Source organism: Macrobrachium nipponense, chromosome 16 (assembly GCF_015104395.2).
Source record: "Macrobrachium nipponense isolate FS-2020 chromosome 16, ASM1510439v2, whole genome shotgun sequence".
NCBI classification, from domain to species: Eukaryota; Metazoa; Arthropoda; class Malacostraca; order Decapoda; family Palaemonidae; genus Macrobrachium; species Macrobrachium nipponense.
In genome coordinates, this window is record NC_087209.1 from 36,841,337 (window position 1) to 36,867,304 (window position 25,968).

At 37.5% G+C, this 25,968-nt stretch overlaps 3 protein-coding genes across 4 annotated transcripts in view; 2 read left to right on the plus strand and 1 right to left on the minus strand.

Moving 5' to 3' along the window:
• The window catches only part of LOC135195661 (18S rRNA aminocarboxypropyltransferase-like), a 67,018-nt gene extending 57,713 nt beyond the window's left edge, over positions 1-9,305 (plus strand). For both annotated transcript variants that reach the window (XM_064222033.1, XM_064222034.1), the window contains exon 7: positions 2,500-9,305. In XM_064222033.1, the coding sequence (XP_064078103.1) occupies positions 2,500-2,552 (53 nt within the window). In that variant the 3' untranslated portion in view covers positions 2,553-9,305. The remainder of the gene's footprint in view (positions 1-2,499) is intronic.
• Positions 1-25,968, minus strand: part of LOC135195664 (uncharacterized) — a 184,731-nt gene that overhangs the window by 117,029 nt on the left and 41,734 nt on the right. The window lies entirely within an intron of this gene.
• The window catches only part of LOC135195662 (uncharacterized), a 99,511-nt gene continuing 91,247 nt past the window's right edge, over positions 17,705-25,968 (plus strand). Inside the window, exon 1 of the mRNA XM_064222035.1 lies at positions 17,705-18,054. The gene's annotated coding sequence lies outside the window, so the exon portion shown is untranslated. The remainder of the gene's footprint in view (positions 18,055-25,968) is intronic.

Here is a 25,968-nt window from a genome sequence, read left to right on the forward strand (position 1 = left end):
TCATCATCAGTGTCATTATTAGTACTAATATTATTGTACTATCATCATTATTATTATTACTATTATTATCATCATTATCATTATTATTATTATTATTATTATTATTATTATTATTCCCATTGTTATTATTATTACTATTATTATTATCATTATTATCATTAGCAATACTCGGTTTCTTATCACAAAAATGTATCGTCTTTTCAGCACACTATTATTACTTATCAATATTATTATTAATAGGATTATTATCATTATTATTACCAGTATTATTACTATTACTCTTATTAATATTATCATCATTATTACAACAATATGATAACACTTTATTATCGTTTAACACATTCAATTATGGTTTAAGTGCTTGTTATGACTCAAATATTTAAAAAAAATGTGAGTTTGGCAGACATTTTGAATGCTAGCGCGCAAGCGCACCCAACAATTTTTTTCAAATTTTCACAAAAAACTTATAAAGAGTATAGCTTTCATATGAAACTAAGTTTAAATCGATATCTTTCTTAGAAGCAGAGTAATGAATGATAAACTTTGAGGCCAATTTACTCATTTTTTAAAAAGTGGCATATACGACTCTCTGGTTCTGAGGCCCTCATTTCTTGTTACCATGTACACTAATATACACTATTTACAGGTTATATTTTGCATTTTTTTTTTATTAATTTAGGTATTGAATGGTCCAAATTGTTGTAGTATTTCATTGTTTATAGGTCAATTTAGCTTTATTATGAAATTTACTGGGGTGTTTTGGAGGGCTTGGAACGGATTAGCCATTTTACATGTAAAATGTGGTCCAAGATACGAAAACCTCATGATACGAAGGGCCCCTCGGAACGGATTAATTTCGTATCTCGAGGTACTACTGTACTTAGAAAAGTGAGCTACAGGAACTTTTCACCTGGCGACACAGGTCTTCCCCCAGAAATAGATTTTTCCTTTGTCAAAATCCCTTTTTTCAACAAAGCTCTGCCCTGCTATCTGAGGATTCTCCACCTAAGACCAACGGTCATTGACTTTATGTTGGCACCGGTCGGTCCAGAATGGAAGTTTCCAAGATCCAGGACTACTCTGACAATAGATAGGGGTAGAGACTTGTTCAGATTTTTATTTTTGCCAGACTTGGCCAATCATCATTTTCATAAGAATAAAGTTACTATCTTGGCTGTTGGAGGTTATATACTGGATATCATTTACAGATTTTTAAGTAATCAACAACACAGATATGTCAATGCTGTTTTTAGTGGGCCCAGCCTTATATTGTCTATTATTTCTCTGGTGATATTTTGGACCTTGAGTATTCTGTCCTTACTTTGGTATAATATGCATTCCTTGCAACTTTTTTGGTGATATTTATTCTCCAAATACAAAATGAAGTTGTTAATGGCCTTCACAGAGATATAGAACAGATGAGGAAATGGTGTAGTCAGTAGGATTTCATACTGAATGCAGAGTATTTAGGATTCATGGATTAGCCAATCTTGGACCTTTTTTCCACTCAGTGATCTTTTTGTGTAGGTAATTCTAAGCTTAATGAATCTAAATATTTGATAATGTTTACTATTGACTCTGAGTCTAATTTTTTTTTATATACTGTACAATGTACATAGAAATATATAATTTAATACGGCTAGAATTGTAGGTGTTTACTGAGACAATGTGTTGATGCAAAATGCTTTAGGTCTTTTGTTTTCACATTGCTAGAATACTTTTCTCCAATCTGACTCTTATTAACTGTTTGTGAGCTTATCTTTTAGACAAAATTTTCTCAAGAATGATAGTAATTATAAGAATGATAGTAATTATGAGCTCTTCCATCAACAGAAAATACTGTACGTAGTATGTTTGGAAATCTTCCATAACCTTGATTACAACATGGAATGTCCATCTGTGGCTAGTACTTTTGTCAAAAGAATTTGTGTCCTGCGCAGAGCACCAACACCCACATTGGTTGAGGTGTCGCTTTATCATGCTGTCAAGAACCTGATGCCTGTTATTTTTCTATCTGTTAAACTATGGAAAGTTCTTTCTTAGAATGTTAATGATTCTGTTGCTTATACCTTTAAAAGGCTATAATGCTATTGTAAATCACCATAAACAGTTAACTTAGTTCTGACTTCTATTGCTGTTTTATATCAAAACACTATGCACAGTGCTTGTTAGTAAACTGATTTTAATTTTTTCTGTTTCCTCTTTCTTTACTCTTATTCATTCTGTTTTGTGAGAATTTGTATTGCAAAGAGGTGACCGTTTACTTATTATCTCACATGAATGTTGTTCATGGTGAACAATATTAATAGTTATTTAGAAGTTGGACCTCATTTTAAATGTGTTGACTCCTGGTTAGATTATATTGCATAAACAGGATTGTTTAATACATGGTTATATTTGTGGTTTTGTGCTAAAATGTTATTAGCTGCTGCTACTTAATATTTAGTTCTACTTAAAAAAAGTGTTCAAGTATTGTCAGTGTTCTTTTTATCTTTCCAGATGAAATAGATCTTCCGCCATCAGAGTCAGAATCTGAAGAAAGTGAAGACTGATAGTCAATTTTAAGTAAAACGTTGAGTTGACACCTTTGTTACATAGTCAATTTTAAGTAAAACGTTGAGTTGACACCTTTGTTACATATATGTATTCACTTTCTCAAGAGATGAGAATGTACCTTATGTACAATAATGTTATTCAAGCTCTAACCATATTATTGAAAACCATTAGAATTTTGCAAAAAATCTGGTATATTTTTGTACATACTGGGTAAATAGTATTTTGAGAGAATATTTCAGACTAGGAATTCAAAATTGAGCCTTGTATATTTTGTGGTCTTTGCCTTTCAGTTTGTAATAACCAAAGCCATAGTGCTCTTAAAGGCAGAATTTTATATAAGTAACTTACCAAGTAATTACATAGCTATCAGTTTCTAGTATCAGCAGCTAAAATTCAAAATTTGCAGTAGCAATTCTTTTGTTTTAGGTGTAGGTAACGTCCCCCCACTCTCGGGAAGAACAACAACTAAGCCAAGTGTTTCAATTTTGTTTCTGCCAGTTTACGACGAGATTGTGAGCTGCAGCTGATTTGAAATTGAAGTTCTTTGCTAGTTTCTTACTTGGAGACTTGGTAAAGTAGTATGTACTTTGTTCTCGGTAGCCTTTTGGCAAATAATTTAGTTACGGATTTAGATAATCCTTTGAATTTGATACATTTAAGTGACTTTTCCTAAAACCGATTTATCTTTAACCGACGATGTCTTGACACTAGTTCATCTTGCACTTGTTATTGCATCAAAGGCTGCAGGACAAGACTAACCTCTGCAAAATATAACATGCATGCAATTTGCACTTACGTATTGTAGAGGACAAATTTGTTCTTTAGAAAAGTTTTGTGTTGAATGTAAGGGCTGCGATAGCAAGCAATGGAAAACATTGAATTCTCATCTATCAAAATTAGCAAGGGATATACAGAGAAACAAATAGTAAGACAGGACTATGACTAGTCTGGAATCAGCTAGGTCATCCACTTATGTTCCAATCTGTCTGTTCCTGTAATTTCACCCATTCCCAGTCCTTCAACTGTTCCACCTAATTCTTGTCCCAGCTCCCAGGTTCTTGACTCCAACACCATGGCCACTTGAGTGTAGATTCGACCATAAGTTTGATCTGTTGTTTCATACAGTGTCACAGTTAGGTGAGTCTGTGAAAGCGCTTATGGAGCACAAAAATTAAGTGAGTGAAGTGCAAGTGGAGGAGCTGGCTATCTGTCCTGCCAATTCTCCTAGGCATAGGTCCCTGCCATACTTCCCTGTACCAGGGAGAAGCCATAACGGAAGTCCAAGAGAGGTTGGTAGGTTTCGCCCATGGGCAGTTGGTCCCTTAGTCTCATCTGTTGTCAAATTGCAGGTGATGACAGCAGACAGCCATTGGAAAGGTGTCTTTGTGGAAGTGCACTGTCTTTCCTCAAAATCTGAGGCATCTAGCCCCAAACGGAGACACCAGTGGTGCTTTAGTGACACGTCGAGACCATTGAAAAGGTCTGCTACTGACTTATCCTCTATGCCAGCAGTTCTGTGTAAAGACTAAGGAAGCGGTCCCATCATGTAGTTTATGGGACAGCCCAGAGAGGTTCTCACCCAGATGCTCTCCCCCAGTTCTGAGACGGAAACACTCATCAGCACCAAGCAGTGGAGCAGTCACTGAATGCCAGCTAGTTCCAACACACCAACCGTACATTAGTGCCAAAGCATCCAGCTTCTTCCAGGCACTTGGAAACAGTGAAGTGCCCAGTGGTGGCATAGTGTCCTCTGGCAACAGAACGCCTAGCGACTGTTGAATGGACAGTAGCAGTAGAGTAGCTAGCTCCTGCTAATTTGGAGGATCACGACTGCACTTTTGCTACTTCGGCTAGTTCAGCACCAGCTCCAGAGATCATAGCGAATTCACCGGCTCAGCATGTAACTTCTGTAGCAGTTCCTGTTAGTGATCCTATCCAACATAAGCTAGATTGTATTTTGGGTTATTTGAAGAAACTTTCCTCTGTCATGAAACCTTCTAAGGACATTTCCCTGTCTCCAGTGTGATCAGCAGAAGAGGAAGAGGATAAGGTACCGGAAGAAGAATTTCCTTTGACAGCATATGCAGCATTGCTAAGGTTTTTACTTCGTAGCTACCCTGCCTTTTTCTCTCCAGCAGCTCCGATTCTCCAGATTCGATGCTTCAGCTGAGTGTTCAGTCTGACTCAGCCAGGTTACCAAAAATGGTGTTATCAACTTCAGCAAAGAAGGCATTAAGGAATGTTGACACCTGGTTGGCAGACAAGAGGGAGAAAATTAAGGCTTGTTATAGCTACCCACCTTCTCATCTTCTTAGTAGGAGGAATGTATATTATGCGACCGGAGAAGCTCCTTCCTTGGGAGTTTCTGCCTCCTCTCAAGGGCACTTCTCCAGCCTCATTGATTCAGCCTGAACTAAGGTAATGTTTTCTTCAGCAGAGTTAGATAATTTTATGAAGAACACCTTCAAGATTTTGGAAGTCATTAGCTTCTTGGATTGGTTAGTTTGGTTAGTGGCCAAGAAAAGAAAAGCCCTCTCTCTCTCTCTCTCTCTCTCTCTCTCTCTCTCTCTCTCTCTCTCTCTCTCTATTAAGAAGACAACAACCAAACATACATCTGAGAAGTGAAGGCAACCTCCTCTGTGCTCCAGAAGGTGCCAGGCTCCAACAGTTTTGAGAAGAATGTAGCAAGAAGGGGCAGAACCATGGGTTGTAGAAGTTTTGAGATTCAGGTACACGATACCATTTCTCGAGAAGCCTCCTTTAGTCAGGAAACCCATTGTCTTGACTGCCTACTCAGTAGGCTCAAAGAGGTTTTCAGCTCTCGCTGAGGAAGTACACTCCCTCCTTGTGAAGAGGGCAATAGAGCAAGTCGCAGATGAAAGCTCCGAAGGTTTTTACAATCAATTGTTTGTAGTGCCAAAGTCGACAGGTGGATGGTGACCGGTTGTGCTAGGGAGATTGGATGGTATCTGTAGACATGAGAGATGTGTACTACCACATCCCAGTACATCCAATGTGAAGGAAATACCTAAGATTCATCTTTCAAGGTCAAATCCACCAATTACGGGCTCTCAGTTTTGGTCTGTCGACAGCTCCTCAAGGCTAGCTACATTTAATGGGAGCTCCTTCAATCTCAGATGAAGGAACAGTGCACATAGGATTTAAGAAGAACACTTCTACTGACACAAGATCTTGGTTTATTAATAAACCTTCAGAAGTCTCAGCTGATTTTATCTCAAGAGAAAGCATATTTAGGGATGATTCTGAACTCTCATTTTTTTTTTAGCTTTTCTGTTTCCCAAAAAAGTGAAGTCTTGCCTTCGTACAATAGACTAATTTCTCGCACTACAATCTTGTTCGACCAACAAGTGTCTCTATGGAGGCTCCATATAAGAGTTTTTCACTTTTATCTCAGGGCCAACTGGGACTGGAAGAGTCAGCCCAATTCGTTTGTGTTCCCAGCAACAAAGAAAATCAAGGAACATCTGCTGTGGCAGAAGTCAGAAGTAAGATTAAAGGAGGGAAAGTCTCTACATCCCCAGAACCCCAAATTGAGCTTTTATGCTGATGTGTTGGACTTAGGCTGGAGAGCTCTCCTAGAAAACAAAGAAGTATCAGGAATATGGTCAGAGGAAGAAAAGGAGTTGCATATAAATGTGAAGAAGCTAAGAGCAATTCACTTAGGTCTCAAGATGTCTGGATCAGCAGTGCACAGCAAGATAGTAGCAATGCACTTTGACAATGCTGTGGCACTGTCCTTACATCAGCAAACAAGGGGGAATGCACTCATTTTCACTATGTGAAGTAGCAAGAGACCAACTTCTATGGACCCATCAAAATCAGATGACAATAATGACAAGGTCTGTACAAGGAAGACAACGTCCTGGCAGATCAGCTGAGCAGGCTCAACCAGGTGATCCCCATGGAATGGACACTGGATTCGATGGTCTGTGAGTCCCTTTGCAAGTTGTGGAGAAAACCATCGATCAACATCTGTGCGACACAGGAATTATCGCCTTCCCACATTTTTCTCTCCAGCACCAGATCCTCTAGCGTATGCAACAGACGCAATGCTACACATGATTGGTCAGACAAGTTACTGTATGCCTTCCCTCCCTTTGGGAGGATAAGGGAGGAAGTGAACAAATTTCTAACACAGGAAAATGTGTCAATGATTTTAATTGCCCCGTTTTGGCCACTAAAAGAGTGCTTTCCATACCTGATGGATCTTCTAGTAGACTTCCCAAGATTGCTTCCTCAGAAGATAAATCTGCTCAAACAACTGCACTTTAGGAGGTATCGTCAAGGGTTGTCCTTTCTTGCTCTAATAGGATTCAAACTATCAAGAGATTACTTAGAGCTAAAGGTTTTTCAAGAACCTCTGCAAGAGCAATTTCAGAGTGCAGACATGCTTCATCCTCTGTTGTCTACCAGAACATGTGGACAATCTTCTGAACATCGCAAACAGAAGAGAATATCCTCTTCTATAACAACTATTTATAGCAGAGATTGCAGACTTTCTTCTGTCACTCAGAAAGTCCAGAGGGTTATCTATGTCAACCATAAAGGGCTACAGAGCTATGCTCAACTCTGCATTTAGACACAGAGGAATAGATTTATCTACAAATCAGGATATATCATATTTGGTTTAAATCCTTCGACACAAGTAAGCAGAAAGCAGAGCCAGTGGCCTGGAATCTGGATGTGATACTAAAGTGGCTCTTAGGTCCCCCCTTTGAGGCCTCCATCAAAAATGTGACAAGAAAAACCCTCTTTCTGTTAGCATTAGCTACAGCTAAGAGTAAGCAAGCTACAGGCTACATATAAAAGAGGTGGGTTCTCTGGGGGAGATGCGATTTGTTCACTTTCGCTTAGTTTTCTCATGAAAAATGAGAATCCCAGCAGACCTTGGCCTCATTCTTTTGTAATAAAAGATTTGTCAGAACTGGTAGGGTTCAGAGGAAGAAGAAAGAGTTCTTTGCCCAGTGAGAGCCTTGAAGGTCTACCTCCAGAGGACAGAAAAGACAAGAGGAACCTCTAGTAACTTGTAGACTTCAGTAAAAGACCCTTCTCAGCCACTTACATAGAATGTACTTTCATTCTTTTTAAGAGATCTAATTAGAGAATCACACTCAAGTAGGAGAAGAGTTTCTCCCTATCCTCAAAGTGAAAGCACATGAAATCAGGGCAATTTCCACATCTTAGTGTTTAAGAACTTCTCCCTGGTAGATATTCTTCAAACAATGTACTGGAGATGCAAGTCAGTATTTGCATCACACTATTTGAAGAACTTAGAGACAGTGTATAGTTAGTGCAGTACCTTAGGCACCTTATCAGTGGCTGGCATGGTGTTGGAGAAAGGAACCTTGGAAGCAGCCCTTCCATCCTTTTTATTTATTTATTTTTTTTTTTTGCCTTGAATCAAGGTTTCGAGTTATTGGGAGTCTCTGGGTACTTAGTACCAGGATATCAACTAGTTTTATTTTATGGTTAATGGTTGGAATGACATTTTTATGGTGTAGGTAATAATGTTGTTTCTGGTTTGGTGTTGGTACTGTGCCTTGGGCAGGGGCATTAGTTATTAGTCTTTGTAAGTGTCTGGAACTGATCTTCACTTCAAAGCTCCCACTGAGGTAGCAGGCAACCTAGGGCCAAACTGCCCCACCTCTACCATGTAGGGGGCGCCAACCAGAGGCAGTATCTTCCTGCATAAGCTCTCTTACATGGTAAAGAACAACAAGCATTGGTACGATGCAAGCCTTCTTTTCTATTCACAAGTTCATTTCTTTATAATGATTTGGTGTAGAATAGTCCTTGTATCCCACCTCCTGTCATTGTGGAATCAGCTATGTAATTAGTACTTGGTAAGTTGCTTATATACAAATAACCTTTTTATGATTATATATACTTACCAAGTAATTACAGAATGGGAACCCTTTCTCCTCCCCTAATGTGGATTTAGGGCATAAACAAATTGAAACACCGGACTCAGTTGTTCTTCCCGAAAGTGGCGGGACTAGTTACCTACACCCAAAACAAAAGAATCGTTAGTGCAAATTTCGAATTCTAGCTGCTGATACTAGAAACTGTTAGCTATGTAATTACTTGGTAATTATACCTAAAATTTTATTTTATCATAAAAATGTCACTTTTGAATTTTGATTGGGTTCACAAATACAGTAACTATAATAGCAATAAGGGTGTGCTTTACATAAATTTGTGCTGCTTAAAGATACTCTTTGATCAGAGCTGAGAAACCCTTCAAACCATGAATATCATGTTAAGTAATTTTTACTATTTAGTATGCCATTTCCTGTAATAAATGTGTTGTTATCTAAGATTTCCCAGATTTCCTGGACAGTTGAGTTTTTTTAATTTTATCTTCTTTCAGTAGATATAAATGTTAAAATATGCCGGAATGACAAATGATTTCTAGAGTTCACATAACAATTTTTATGTACTGTAAACCTACTTTTCCTGTACCGTTCAGCATGGTATAGAAGTAAATTAGTACTATAACAATATTCTGAATTTTGTTCATATTTGTTGAGAATGTAATCTAGATTTTCGAAGTTTATATGTTTTTGATATATGATAAATACATTTTTACTTAGATTATATTTACAAACATAATTTTTCAATATCAAAATTGAGTAAAGTACACTACCACAATGTAAAACTTGTACTATACGTAGTACAAACCAGTCCTCAAGTTATTTTCCTACGCAAAATAAAATTAACACGATTTTTATTCCTCCTTGTCCTTTTAGATAAAATTAATATAAATACCTTGTCTTTTACTGGTGTAAAAAGAGAAAATATGATTGAGTTTGGGGTAGACTGGAAAAAACAAATTATAAGTGCATTAATTTGTTTTGCATTCTGCCAATAAGTAAATGTTCTGAGAGGCAAGATATAAAAACCTAGAATATTGAATATTTTCATCATCAAGTATTTACTAAATCCTGTGTAACACTCCAGTTTACCTGATGGTTTTTCAAAACAATAACTTGTAAAATAAATAAAATTAATTTGAACGCAATGTAACCAAGGGAAAGACAAAGCACCGAAAGTACTGTATTGAAGAAATAAGTTGATAAATTAAAACAACATTTATCAATAAACAATACAGTCAATCTCTGTATTCGTGTTCTCAAAATTCGCGGACTCATCTATTTGCAGATTTTTCTTTGGATCATATCTACGCATTATTTGCGGGAAATTTGCCTAATCACAAGTTTTTCCAGTGATAAATATTCACTAATTAGTGCATTCTGATGTTATTTTCATGACTAAATACCATTTTATGATACAAAAATGATTTACAAATTTTCAAATATTAATATTATATTGTTTAATACTGTATTAGTAAGTTTAATAAGATTAAATATGAAAAAATAAAAATAATTCTCTCTCTCTTACAGAGATGTATGTTTTTTGTATGATAAATAAATGATTTACTAATTTTCAAATATAATAGCTGTAAAGTTTTTTTTATGATAAAGCATTGTACAGTCAAACCCCGGTTTTCGTATGCTTCTCTTTTCCTACGTTTTGGTTTTTGTAGACTTAATATCTATGATATTTTGTCTTAGTTATCGTACATTTCCTCAGTTTTCGTACACTAGTAAACGCTCCATCTGGGGCCCAGTGTGTGACTGGGCCCCATATCAAGCGCCCAAACAAAGCATCCCATCTTTCGTGACCCATTCTGCTTTTGTGTTTGTTGTTTTTGTGCTTTTTACGCTTTGTTATCCGAGTGCAACTGCTAAATAAGCCATCATGGGGCCAAAGAAAGTTCCAAGTGTTAGCCCTTCTGTAAAAAAAGGCGAGAAACACTAGAATTTAAAAAAGAACTTGTAGCAGTGTTGGAGGAGGTTGCATGCCGATATCAGTAAAAAAAATGCCTACAACAAGCGCTGCTGTTAGTGAATTTAAGGCCAGCAGAGACTGGTTTGGAAAATTCAGAAAATGAATGGTCATACATAATGCGCCTACTTCAGGGATTAAGGAAATGTTTGCAAAGTGGAATGATGTAAAAAATTTTGTGGAGTTATCACCCCAACAAAGAAGTTGTAATCCATGTCTCCAACATGTTTAATGACAATCTCGTGTTTAACTTTAGGCAAATTTTAAAGAAACACCAGAAACAAATGTCTCTGGATAGTTTTGTTGTGCGACAGGAGTCAAGTAACTCTGAAGCTGGTCCTAGTGCCACTGAAACGAAGGGTTGAAGTAAACTCAGAAAGTGCTAGTAAAAAACAAAGAGAAGTAACCCCCGATAGGTCCTTGATACCTGAGAGCGCCTCAGCGGCGTGGTTGGTATGGTATTAGCGTCCCACCTTGGTGGTCGCGGGTTCGATTCTCGGCCATTCCATTGAGGAGTGAGAGATGTGTATTTCTGGTGATAAAAGTTCACTCTCGACATAGTTCGGAAGTCACGTAAAGCCGTTGGTCCCGTTGCTGAATAACCACTGGTTCCATGCAACGTAAAAGCACCATACAAACAAACAAACAAACAAACCTTGATACCTTAGGTCTTTCCGGAAGGAGATTCTCCTGTAAAGGCCTTCTTTACCCACTAATCACGGTCTTGTATCTCATCTAGATTGTAAAGACCTGTGTCAAGACCTTCTTTACCCACTAATCACAATCTTGTATGTCATCTAGCTAAGCAGCAAAAATCACATGTATATATGTTTGTATGTAGAATTTCCTGGCCTTTCCGCCGATATATAATTCATCAATGTATGTCCATTATGTCCTTTGTTATTACCATTTTATTAACTGCTAAGAAACAAATTCTTCTCTATGTGTGTGCAGTCACGTGACTCGGGGTCGGGGGGTCGGGCACTCCGTTTCCGTCCACACACTGCTATGTATCTCGCGTGGCCAGGTGATAAGCCCGTGCTGGCATAAGGCCAACTTAATCTTAAGCAACATAATACATCATCAGCACCCAGTTCTGTCTCATTGCGATCTCACACTCCTTCCAAACAATAACCTCTCCTCCTCCCTCTCCCCTCCTCTTCTTCTTCCATATGCTAACAGGTGTTTTCCATAAAGATAAGAGTGATGTTAAATGTTCATTTATTCATTTCATTAGTCATTTATATTTATTTTGCATTGTTTTCTGTATGTAAAACTGTGTTTATTCCCTATAAAATGTATTTAAAAAATATATTTTTGGGGGTCTGGAACGCATTCATTGTATTCACATTATTCCTTATGGGAATTATTGTTTCGGTTTTTGTACGTTTTGGTTGTCGTGGGAGGTTCTAGAACAGATTATGTACGAAAACCGAGGTTTCACCAATATTTTAGATATTCACTCATTATTTTCATTTTATGTTCCAGTAAAACCAGACTGGAAAATAAAATGAAAATAATTAGCAAATATTCTAAATATTGTACAACATGCTTTATCATAAAAAAAACTTTACAGTAATATAATTTCTCTCTCTCTCTCTCTCTCTCTCTCTCTCTCTCTCTCTCTCTCTCTCTCTCTCCACAAGATAGGCTACATATGTCATAGTGGTAGTAACTCTCTCCCTCTGTTTTGGCTGGAAGTGTTAAAAGTTTATGTAAATCTTTAAGGGTACTATTACATTTTATGATAAAATAATAATTCACAGTACTAATTTTCAAATAATAGCAAGTTTAATGAGATTAAATAATAACAATAAAATTCTCTCTCTCTCTCTCTCTCTCTCTCTCTCTCTCTCTCTCTCTCTCTCTCTCTCTCTCTCTCGTCATTATTCTCAATGTCTTTGAAATAATTCATAATTTCACTCTTGATGGTCAGATATATATGATGTTGCCGATTCAATGCTGTTTGTGTGTGTGTGTGTGTAATTTGCTGTATACGTATATATTTTCAATGGTAAAATTTTTAAGATGACTTAGAAATGATATTAATAATATAATCTTAGTGCCTCAGCGGCATGGTTGGTATGGTATTAGCGTCCCACCTCGGTGGTCGCGGGTTCGATTCTCGGCCATTCCATTGAGGAGTGAGAGATGTGTATTTCTGGTGATAGAAGTTTACTCTCGACGTGGTTCGGAAGTCACGTAAAGCCGTTGGTCCCGTTGCTGAATAACCACTGGTTCCATGCAACGTAAAAGCACCATACAAACAAAAATAATATAAGTTCAAAGATTAATACAGTAATAGGATCGTAATTAAAGGTATATTTGTAGTAGGATGTTATTTAAGGTATACATTTGGTATTTAAGTACGTGGGTCCACTGCACACCTCAAATGGAGGGCAGTCAAGGAAATGATGAATACAGACCTGGGTTTATGATCAGGTAATGAGTTAAGCATCAATTTAGTACTACTCAATTTTCCTTGCCACATGAATTCACCACCCCTTGCAAGTCCTGCAGTATATACCTTCTTCAGTAAACTCCATCGCATAATGCTCCCGTAAGGCTAGTTTCCTTATCACCTTTACTTTCGTACAGAAGAGCAGTTTGCCGTCAGTGCACCTCACACAGTGCACTATAAGCATTACTTAAGGTTCTTGGCAGCATCCCCTCGGCCCATAGCTGCAACCCTTTTCATTTCTTTTACTGTGCTTCCATTCTCTTTCTTCCAGCTTACTCTCTTCCCTCTTCTAACAATTGTTTCATAGTGCAGCTTCGAGTTTTTCCTCCTACTACACCTTTCAAACCTCTTGCTATCAATTTCCATTTCAGCACTGAATGACCTCATAGGTCCCAGTGCTTGGGCTTTCAGCCTAAATTGTATATTCTATTTATCTTATATCTGAACCTTCCCCTCAAGCAAACATAATTTGTAAATTCAAGGTCAGTTCCTCAATCACGCTATCTTCACCATGCGCCTCAGTGGCGTGATCGGTATGGTCTTGACTTGCCACCTCGGTGGACGTGAGTTCGATTCTCTGGCATTCCATTGAGGTGTTAAGAGATGTGTATTTCTGGTGATAGAAGTTCACTCTCGACGTGGTTCGGAAGTCAAGAAAAGCCGTTGGTCTTGTTGTTGAATAACCACTGGTTCTACACAACATAAAAACACCTTACAAACAAACAAACAAACACTATCATCACCATACTGCAAAATTTCGTTTGTAATCCCTTCAACTTTGTATTCACTTATCAACCATCCTTGTCATTTTCACTATTACATTAACCCTTTCTGCTTATCCATTCATAGAAACCCATTTTTTCCTCTAAGTGGATTTGGGTTAGTCTCAGTTTATAAGAAATATTTCTTTTTCACCTTTTTCTTAATTCTAAGTGTTTTGGATGGAAATAACATTTGCTTTTAACCTCCAGTTTGCAAATCCTTTCAAACTTTCATCAATCTCTGCAGTTTCTCTTCACTGTCCAAAATCAGTATTGCATCATATCTATTCCATCATTAATGTACTCATATATATATATATATATATATATATATATATATATATATATATATAGCCTATATATATATATATGTAGAGCAAAAGTGGTGAAGGAGATACCATTTGAGAGCGAAAGAAAAAAATGGAAAATGTTTCAGTAGTGGAAAAGAACATAATGTAGTGTATATATATATATATATATATATATATATATATATATATATATATATATATATATATATATACACTACATTATGTTCTTTTCCACTACTGAAACATTTTCCATTTTTTTTCTTTCGCTCTCAAATGGTATCTCCATCACCACTTTTGCTCTACAATTCGCCCATTCAGCACGACACTAGTGGTAAATGCCTCAGTTTAATTTTTGAGTCCCACCTTGCCTGGAAGGAACATATCCTATCAATTTAAAAAACTGCTCTCCATCGTCTTTGCCTCCTTCGAACTTTATCCAACGTCACTTGGGGTGCTGACTGCAAAACACTTCTGCACCTACATGAAGCCCTGATTTTATCTGTTTTGGATTACAGATGCCATGTGTACTCATCAGCTTCCCCTTCCCTTCTCAGCCTTCTAGAACCGGTGCACCACTTAGGACTAAGATTGGCCCTAGGGGCATTCCACTCATCGGTAACAGAAGCTAGGCCTCTATGCTGAATCCGGACTACCACCGCTTACCCGACGATGTGCCGTCCTCACCCTTAGGTACTATGCCAGATTTCACCAATTCTCTACCCTGAAGCTAACTATACTTGAGCCCTTTCTTGCCAAATTTACTAACAATCCCAACCGACTTTGCCCTTTCTCTGCTCGTATGAAAACCTTTCTCTCTCTCTGTTCTATATTCAACTTTCCCACCTGGGCTAATCCCCATTCACCCAGCCTGCTCATCTATACAACAATTTTTCAAAACTTAAAACTCCCTCCCCTGTTCTATATTCTCATTTCTAAAAAAACACACACTGATGCATGAGTCTATATAGCACCCTGATCTACATTGTGGCTCCAAGTCCCTTAGAGGACTGGGGCAGCAGTCATTTTCCCCACCAAACTTTTCCAACTATTCTTACCACCAGTGGCAAGCATACTTATGTCAGAACTATATGCTATTCTATTTGCACTAAAAGAACTCCTAATCTACCCATCATCATCCTTCGTTATTTTCACCGACTCAGCTAACTCTTTAGCCCTTATCCAATCTATTGCCTGCACACATCCGAATGGTCCGTAAAATTCGAGATTGGCATTTCAATGCGGAAAAAGCTAACCTGCTTCTGCTGGACCACAAGCCATATGGGCATCCTAGGCAATGAGCGAGTGGACTCGTTGGCCTGCTCTGCAACTTTGTCAGGATGCCAGCACTTCAAAACGTTTCCATATCTGGATTATTTCCCATTTTTCCATAACTACCTACTAAATCGCTGGCAGTCTTTCTGGACAAGTATCTCGAATAACAAGCTCCGAGCAGTTAAACCTACCATACTACTATGGTGAAATTCATTTCACAAGAAAAGATGATGCAAAACAGCACTTGTCCAGCTATGTATTAATCATACAAATCTAACGCACTCCCACTTGATGAATGGATCCCTTCCAGCACTGCATCCGACTTGCTATACCCTATCTCAGTATCCCATACAATCCTTTTCTGTCTCCAACACTGAGTCGTACGCAACAGAGCATTTCCCAGCCTAACTTTTCTTCCTTTTCCACTTTGTCTTAAAGATACTTTCCCTGAAGCGGCACATCTCTCCAAAGAAAGTGTAATCTACTTCCTTCAACAAATAAACATTCTTCATCATCAAATATCACCTATCAATCACTAACTTTGACCATACTTTATCTATAAATAGCATAATATAGCACCACACCAAATGGTCTGCATGACCTGGTGCTTGATGGATATTAATTCAATGTATATATATATATATATATATATATATATATATATATATAATATATATATATATATGTGTGTGTGTGTGTGTGTGTGTGTGTGTGTGTGTGTGTGTGTAATTAGGATTATATGGGATCAGCAATACCTGTGTTATTGCATAAAAATCAATTGAAATCCAGATTTGTTACAATCTGTTTGTATGTCTGTCTCAAAATCTATGCAAAACAACTTACCATAGACTAATTAATTTCTCTATTTAAATCATTTTTCATGTATTTAGAATCACAAAATCACTGCAACACTGAATGGGTTTGCCCTAATCTTTTCAATTCTTATTTTCAACGCAAGCCTCTTTCAGATTCTACTGCACAATGTCCTACAGACCAAACATTACACTTACCATCAGCACCCACACACCTCTTCACCCAAGCTTGAACCAGAACAGAGCAATGACTGCAGGTAACTCACCAAGTAGACCTATGAGCTTCCCAAAACTTAACATTCCTAGCTCACCAAACCAGTAAGGTCGTATTGACACTAAAATCTATAAAGCATATGCAGGGCTTGAACTTGGGGTTAGCATATTGTGAAGTCCATGAAAAAACAACTGAGCTACCACAACTCTTTCTTCATTCATTTCCCTTACCTAACACTACCTAATTATTATACACTCTTCACAAACTTATCATCATCTATACTTTCCACATGACCAAACCATCTCTTATACATCTTCATGCCTATCTCAATCTTTTATCACTTATATTTAGCTTAACATTTCTTAACTCTCTAAAATTGTTATGCCGCATGTACTCTGTACAGAGTATACACACCTGCTTCAATCTTATTGTTTTTTAACATTTAAATTCAACATCCAAACGTTTCTACTACAAATGAAAGTTAGCTCAACGGTCTCTTCTTGCACCTCACCTTTGGCTTCACAGACACTCCAAGTCTCTTCCCAGTCTTCCAGTCCTCTGCAGACACCCTGCTACTTTCCCTGATTCATCTCTCTGTGACTTATTTCTTCTCTCGTCCATTACATCTTTATCAACTGCTTCTATCAGTCCACCATTTATTCCCTAGACCTTTGATGGCATAATGCCAGAGAACTTGAAAATTAGTCGCTTAATGTGGTTGGATTATAATGATATGGCTGGCAATTTCTTACCTTCAGGATCCACCTCCTCTAGGGTGCAAATGAAGAAACTCTTACCCTATCAGCACTATACTACACCTCCTTTGTATGGCGAATTTCATTATATATATATATATATATATATATATTATAATATATATATATATATATATATATAGATATATATATATATATTATATATAATATATATCCCCTTTCCAAATACGCCTTTTTTCCGCTCAGAGAGTGTAACGCCAGAAAGGTAAAGCCTTCAATTTCTCAGAAAGTACTACTAATTCACTGCTGGGTCGACTGACTCAGTCTACAGTATCAGGTCAATATTGTCCTATAAAGTAAGAATACTATTTCCGGCGTCAACAGCAACAGCTATTGTGACCTTATTTACGGCCTTACATAAAGCAATCAATTAACGTTCATGAATAATTAACTGAGACTTATAGTTTTGATGTCACAATGTCCATGTTTGCAGTAATAACCTAGTTTATTTTCCCTGAGAAGAAGGAACTGAAAACCAACGGGTGTCACTGTCATTGCCAATGACCAACATCCTACCAAGACTTGAAAAAGAAAGCAATCGTTCCATGATGCATAAGGAGGGGTGGGGGTACAGATATAACAGAGGGAGGTCTGCTGATGGGAAGGGGGTGGAAATATTACAGGGTGCGGGTTGCCTGCTGCCGTCTGTGAAATTCTGTCGAATAAGAAACTACTGACCGAGTGGCAAACTCGTCGCTCCACCCTTTTTGGGGCAGTTAGTTACTCTCGAAGGTCCGTGAAGGAGTCTTGATGCGGTCGCTGTCATTTGTTGAATGTGTGTGCGTGCCTGTGCAGAGGATGGCTTAATGCCTAAAGTTCTGGAATCGTTGGAATAAAGAGAGAACTGTTTTGAGCGATCTTTGCAATCAGCTTTGTGAACGAACCTCGTGTTTTGGTACTTATATTCCCAAATTCTTGATCCAGTTGGTGAATAGTTCTTGCTTCCTGCAAAGGGAATTTAGCCATAGCGAAAAACGGGCGAAAAACTGATCAACGAACCAAGACAACAGAAAGATCTTGAGGTAAGTTTAGTAACAGAAATTTTTATATTGTCTTTCTTTGGAGGAAAAGTGAGTCGATTAGGGCCTCCAAAAAGAAATGAAGCTTTCTCAAACAGGTAAACAATATGAGTAGAATTATATAAAAAGTTATAACTATAAAAGGTTTTGAATACTGAGAGCTTAGTAAATAGATGTTCTCCACAAGCCTCTCTGAAGATGAGGCTTTGGGATATTGTACTTATACACTTGCTGCCAGATAAAGTCCATGAGAATTGTTTTGTTATAAAGCAGAAAGTGATTGCTATTGAAGGCCTACTCAAAGAAAATAAATTAAAAGCAATAACTACTGAGCTATACGTATTCTGTTGTGAAAAACAACTTAAGGTTTGGGACAGGAAAATACAAGTGAATTATTGGTCGTTGACACAGATGCTTGGAAATACACAGACGTTAATGAACTCTCATCTCTTCAGTTTTTGTATATTTATCAATCCGATTTCCTTTAAAATCCTCGGGAATATATGTTTGCATCCATCAGCAATAGCTTTATAATTAGTTTTCTCGTCTCTCTATGATGATGTGGAGATTTACGGACGGGAATTTGGTCGATGACCACTTATAAAACAGACGATTTTTCACATCAGACAGTGGTTCTGTTTCGAAAGTAACATATGAATTGTAACTGTCTCCGAGAGAAAGATATTATATGTTTTTGCTTGATTTCATATGCTAATCTGTGTGAGTGTATTTACCTATCGATAAAAGAGAAAAAAGTCCTTTGCGTCTAGTTTGCATTGTTTTCACCCCAAAAACTAAAGAATGTAAAATCAGTTTGTAGTTAAAATTTCCCTAAAATTGTCAAATGGGCAAGAGGATGTGGCAAAACTTTGCAAGAATAGTCCGTTAAATTTATTACCTTTGAGAGAAAAAAAGCATGGAATAAAAATATTTTTATTATTCTCATTCATATCTTGAAAGGATAGAAATGTATTAGGCTTATTATATAAACGTTGCAGATGCAGGAACTTCGCAAACTAAACTATGAGGTAGAAAGAAGAGCAGCCTATCGTGATATGGATGTATCAGTGAAGTGGCCGTAGAGTTTGTGCGATTTCCTGAATCTTTGAGATCACCCAAAGGGCAATTCTTCCAGAAAGCCCGCCCTCCCGGAATGGAAGCATTTGATACTGCATTCTATCCCTTAATTGACGATGTACCGGTCATTTTGAAAAGAGGGGACCATGAATGATAGGAAAATGCCTTATTTTGAAGAAAAGAACAACGTTAATTTACCAGACTTCCACTTACTAACACAGCAATGTATACTATCTGAAAGAGGCTTGGAAGAAATGGCATTGTTTAAAATCATAAAAAAGACAAAAAAAAAAAAAAAATCAGATAGGGAGAATGTATTAGGTAATTTCGGAATACGTTTCCGGAACTCAGGGTAGCTATGAAACAATGAGTTAGTTCAGCTACAAAAATGACAAGAAAATTTTTTTTTTTTTTTTGTATGAAGGATGAGTTTACTCATATTTGCATGGATTAACTTCTCTTCCACCCCATCCCGACCCATCTAACTAAATTATAAGCGCTCTAATCAAATGGATAAGCAATTTGTGTAAAATTTGCAATATTTTTTTTCTTTTTCTTTTTCTTTTCTAGGAAGACCATGCTGAAATAAAACATTGATTTATGATGTTGTTCATATTAAGAAAAATCATTGGTTTTCTCAATGTGAACAAGTTAAAAATTGCTCATCTGTAGAATACCGCTAGTTTTCATCCTTATTCTAGTGCCGCCATTATTCCATGTTATGCGAAAAAAAAAAAACCACCAGGAGAGCCAATGATTCTTATCATTCATTAGAAACACCTTCATTACTCTGTTTGAGATGGGAAAAGAAAACAACCATTTTGTGTGGTCAGACAAGAAATTGTGTTCTCTCATCGTTGTCCGAGAAAAAGCTGTTCCTCATTTACTCGAAGAAAAGCTCCGTTACTCCGTCCCAGACAAAAAAAAAAAAAAAATCTCTCTCTCTTATCCAAGAAATCGTTAAATTTCGATAATCAATAAAAATCACTGTTCCACATAGTTGTCTAAGAAGAAAACTTGTGCTTTGCTATCTAAGAAAAGGGGATCTATATTTCGTTGTGACATGGGAAAAGACACGTTTTTTTCTTTGTGGGCAAAGAGAGAAATCAGTGGTTCTCTTTATCATGGAAGAAACCAAAACGACTGTTTTTCCTTGTGATACAAGCGACCTTCCTTCCTTTCTCTTAGTTATCTTCGAAAGGACCGACAATTATTCTCCTCACTACCGATGACAACGCAAAAGGTCTGGCATGACCTTGTTATTCCAGATGAAAACGTTGACTCTTTCTACCATGAAAACTATTTCTCTTTGTTATCCTTGGAAAACCACAACCAACGACACTTTTCTTTATCCTGAAAAAAGATCTCCTCTATTTATCCTGGGAGAAGATGAAGAAGCACGATTTATTCTCTTCAAGACTGAAAAACTCGTCAAAGACAGCTGTGTGAGGAATTTTTCTGGAGGCCACGGCAATATTGCCCTTCCTGGCTGGACACCAAGAGGTACGTACAGTCCAGACCCCAAAAGAGTTTACGACGGTGGTGCACTTGTACGCACAATTAGGGACGGGAAAGCAGTGTCATCTTCGCAGTGTGACCTTCCCCGAATAACATCTGTCGGTAATGAGGGAATTACAGGTGTCATTATGAATTAGGCAATGGCGCGTGTAAATAGGCGTTGCACAACAGGATGTATCAGTGATCAAAAAAGGCATGTGCAACATACGGGCGGAAAACAGTATATTTAAGTAGTTGTTAGAAAATATGCATAAGTAAGAGGTGAAAAATAGTTCAATAAGGAATTCATAGGGAATAACGGTCTTAGGTAATCACGAAAAGACTTACATAACATGATTTTGAGGTCGAAATAGCAGATTAAGTAAGATCTGGCAACTCTAGATTACAAATAGTAGAAGTGGGTAGAAAATTATTTCATGCAATATAGGAAATACCATGCGTAGTGAGGTGGAAAATAACAGATCAAGGATGAGATGGTGACTGTTGAGTAGAAAAAGATAAAACTCATAACTGGAAGTAGGAAGTAGTAACAGCAACTAAGAAACAATGATTGCATGAGGTCTAAAATAGCAACATGAGCCTGGAAATGACGTTCTTGATAAGGCATAATAGTCTGGGAAGGAAATAGATACTCTAGACGGGAAATAGCATGCATAAGAACGAATGACATTGCAAGTGTACGTAAGAAATGTAACTCCAAGATGAAAAGAACAATCATACCAAACAGGTAGGAAATAACTATAACCGCTGCAACAGCTGAAGACTATTTTCGCTCCGTGGTTATTACCTACTTGTCAATAATGAGACTTATTTTCGAAATGTACATAGCCAGGGTACGATAATGCAAGGCCAACAGAAAATTCTGTTGGCCCTGCGATAATGAAACCTTTCGACTCGTTGACCGCAGTTATTAGTATGAAGTACCAACAATGAGTGAAACAACAACTCAAGACATCTGTAAGAAATGAAGGATCATTAAGCTTTCGTTCTTCTTAGTGTCATCATTAATTTTGTCATGACAAAGCTGTTTATTTTGACTCACATGCATTCATCTCCACTGTAACACATACCATCAAAAACCATTTGTCACACTGCAGAAATATTTACACTAACTGAGCAATGAAGTCTTTCTTTCCCCAAATACGACAAACCAAGTTGGAGAGCAACGGACATCCGCTATTTAATCATTTAAGTAGCGTGGCTCCTTACAGCCAGGTAATTGCAATCGCCACGTGTTTTCCAGTTCACGCGTCACTAGCCCATTGGCAGAAGGCGGCTGCCACTGAAGGAAGAAGCATCGCCACCAGCTGCCTGGTGTAGACGCTGTGCATACAATGACGGCGCACCTCTTGCAATTTATAACTGCGGCCACAGTCCTTCGCAAAAGAGAAGTGAGGCTCATTTACGTCATAGTAAGATGTATTGCCTCTGTTATTGTTGTTTGTCTCGTTCTACTGAGCTGCTCATATGCCCGTGGGAGCTTCTGATCGTCAGGGAAGTCACTAAATATGATGTTCACCTTAGTATTTGCTGTGCAAAGTGTTTTTCACGGCAAAGGCGCTCTGCGGTTCGGGTGGACGTCCTCTCTAGAGTTCACGGGGGGTCAGAGTGGGACTGTGTTGACTTTTGTTTTCGTCCGCGGTAAGATCAACGGAATGTCTTTCGTCTGCATGAAGGCAAGAAATAGTTAGATTTTATCCTGATCATTTTACCTGAACTCTGAGTTTAACTGCTTATCTGTTTATTGGTTTATTTACTTATTATTTGATTCCCAAGGAAAGTTAAAGATCCTACGTAAACAGCAGCTACTCTTCAGAAATCCGTGTTACGATTGCAGGATATTATACAAAGAGAAAAAGAAGCAGTCGGTTCGTTCTGTATCACACCTAATAAAGTAAAACAAAACAGAACAGTAAGTTCTCCATAACAAAAGAGTAAAACTTTCTATATAAACAAACTAATCTCACCCCCCTGAACCTGCATGTCATTTGCAAATAGAGCAACTCAGGCATAAAAACAAAGACGCCGAATTAGCTCCAGGGAAAACTGTGACGCAACAAAGACAGCAACTGAAGAAAAAGGCAAAAAGAAACAAATACGTGAGATCGTGGGCGTGAAGGAAGGGTTCGAACCACGGTGGTCGAACTCCCAGACTGACTGGTTGTGGGAGAGGAAGGAGGATGGTAAGACGTAGGAATCTACAGGCCTCTCAGAAGTACAATGACACTGGTTGCCAAGGACAGACTTCCTGCACGGACGTCGCTGTTTCCGTTGGAAAATAAACAAAGTATTTCTTTATGGAGAAGTTACCTGTGAGGTGATGGTATTGCGCAATTTAGTTCGATCAGTATTTTTATTGTTTTTTTATTTATTTTTGCTCTCTGAATATACAAAGAATATGCAAAAATATTTGATGTATAAACATACAAACACGCACACATGCATATATATATATATTATATATATATATATATATATATATATATATATATATATTATATATATATATATATATATATATATATATAATATATATATTACATCCATCGAGCTACAAAAGTCCTTTAATATCTAATTTGCTCTACCTCAGAATTAATATATTTTCATATGTGTTAACCTAAGGGACGGTGGCAGTGTGGTTTAAGGCTTCACTGTGCGTCCTGAATTTGTTGGGTTCGATGGTTCGCGCCCGTGAGCCGATAAGAGCCGACAAATTTCATATCTACTAAAAAATTCCCTTTCTGTTAACATATATGAAAATATATTAATTCCGAGGTAGAGCGAGTTAGATATCAAAGGACATTTGTAGCTCGATGTATGTATATGAATCACGGTAATGTGATATGACTCGTTTATAGTATATGTGTGTACTGGATGCGCTATGCTTCTGTATAAGCTAACGTGTTCAGAGAAGTAAAACAACAGAAAATATTCTAATCAAAATAAATTGCATGGGTCTTGTAGTTTAAAGATCGAGAAAAAAGTTCGGATTTGCAAGGCCCTTGGTTCGATCCCTGACTGCCCTTACCAGTCCACCTATAAATTATAGCTATGAATGGGTACCAACATCAGCTGTGAGATCAAGCAAGGGCATGGGGCTACCAGCCTCATCTCAAATGCCCTATCCAGAACTGGAAGGCTGATGCCGTCTGGCGCCACTTCCCCAAAGGCGTAAGATTTTTTTTTTTTTTTAATTGCCTCGCAGGGGCATAGTGCCGTCAGTGCACCTCATGCGGTGCACCGTAAGCATTACTTAAGGTTCTTTGCAGCATGTGCCTTGCGGCCTTAGTTGCAACCACTTCGTTCCTTTTTACTATACCTCCTTTCATATTTCTCACTTTCCACCCTCTCCTAACAATTGATTCATAGTGCAACTGTAAGGTTTTCTTCCTGTTACACCTTTCAAACCTTTTACTGTCAATTTTCATTCCAGCGCTGAATGACCGTACAGGTCCCACTGCTTGGCCTTTGGCCTAAATTCTATATTCAACTCAATTCAACTAGACTAATATTTCTAAAATATCACAAGATTAAACTGAATATAGAATTTAGGCCAAAAGCCAACACTGGGATTTATGAGATCATTCAGCGCTGAAACGGAAATTGACAGCATAATAGGTTTGAAAGGTGTAACAGGAGGAAAACCTCGCAGTTGCACTATGAATCAATTGTTAAGAGAGGCTGGAAAGAAAGATGGAACAAACAGAATGTTAATGGAGGTACAAGAAAAGGAGGCCGAAGGTACGCCGCAAAGAACGTTAAGCATTGCTTACAGTGAACCGCATGAGATACGTTGACAGCACTACCCTCCTACGGGGCAAAGCTCCAACTCTTTCTTTTTCTTTCGCAATCCCATCCACCTTTATTTTATTATTATTATTTTTATTTTGTAACCTTTCCCACCTGGCAAAATGAGAAGTGAGGATGGCCTGAGCGAAATGTCTCGGCGACGGATCATCGCCAAATTAAAATCGGTCACAGGTAACCGCTCGGTGCCCAGTTGAGCAGAAGAAAGACTTGGGGCGATTCCCTTTGATGGAATCGCATTCTTCTTTATGAAGAGACTGAACTGAATGTCATGTGACTTTGTATTCTCTCTCGATTGGGTCGTGTATGCGCACTCATGTCCGTGTGTTTGCCAATGACGTCCCTGTTGTCTCTATTTATTATATATTATTTATATATATATATATTATATTATATATATAGATATATTTATATAATGTATATATATATATATATATATAATATAATATATTATAATATATTTATATATATATATATTATAATGATATATATATATATTATTTGTAGGTCGCTTTTTTGCCAGATACGTATGTAATTTGACAGAGAAGTTAGAAGGCTATCAATATATATATTATATATATATATATATATATATATATATATATATATATTATATATATATATATATATACACACTTTACACAGAAAATCCAGACGTACTAGGATAATAACTCTGAGAAAGGAGGCTGGAGATGAGAGGGATGTGTGGAAGATAATGTACAGAGAAGACCTGCATACGACAATTTCTCATAGGCCCTTTGCGTCACGCAACGGTGGAGGCAATGATGATGATACGTAAACACGCCCATACGCACACGCACATATATATAATGTAATATATACAGGTATGTATGCATGCATGTATGTGTGTGTTATAAATTTTCTTCAAACAGGAAGAGAAACCTTGAGGTCAACAGCCGTATATTCGAGTTCCCATCTTCGTAGCCTATCTTCGTTTAATCGCTGCTATCTTTAACATATCTCTCCCGTCAACAGAATCCTTTCATAGCCGTCCAGTTATTTCCCTTCTTTTCAGGTCGACAGTCTCACTGCAACCGGCACAGTCAAAATCTCTAAAAAGGTTTTTATTTTTAACATTTTGCCTGAACAGTTTACACTGCGTATAGGCAGTAATTATTTCTTATAAGTTGGCACTACATTGAAGTTGGATGTAGAGGTTAGGTCACAGGAGCCCGACCAGGCTTACTATAAGTTTTTTATACCTAATATTGGTGCTAAATATCCCGCTAGACACTGACTATTAAGTCCAGAATATGTAAGCATATGAAAAATGCCACAAAATATTTACAATTCAAATAATGACTATTTGGTGGAAATCCTGAAGGCAATCTTCAAAAAGATAAAAAAAAAAAAAAAAAAAAAAGTGTCTCGTGCAAAATCTGAGGGTAACAGAATAGAGCCACTAAATAGTGACTTTCTGGTACAGATTCCGAAAGCAACATCCAAAAAGATTCTGTCAAGGTCTTACGGAAACGCGCCAAATGCATACAAGAA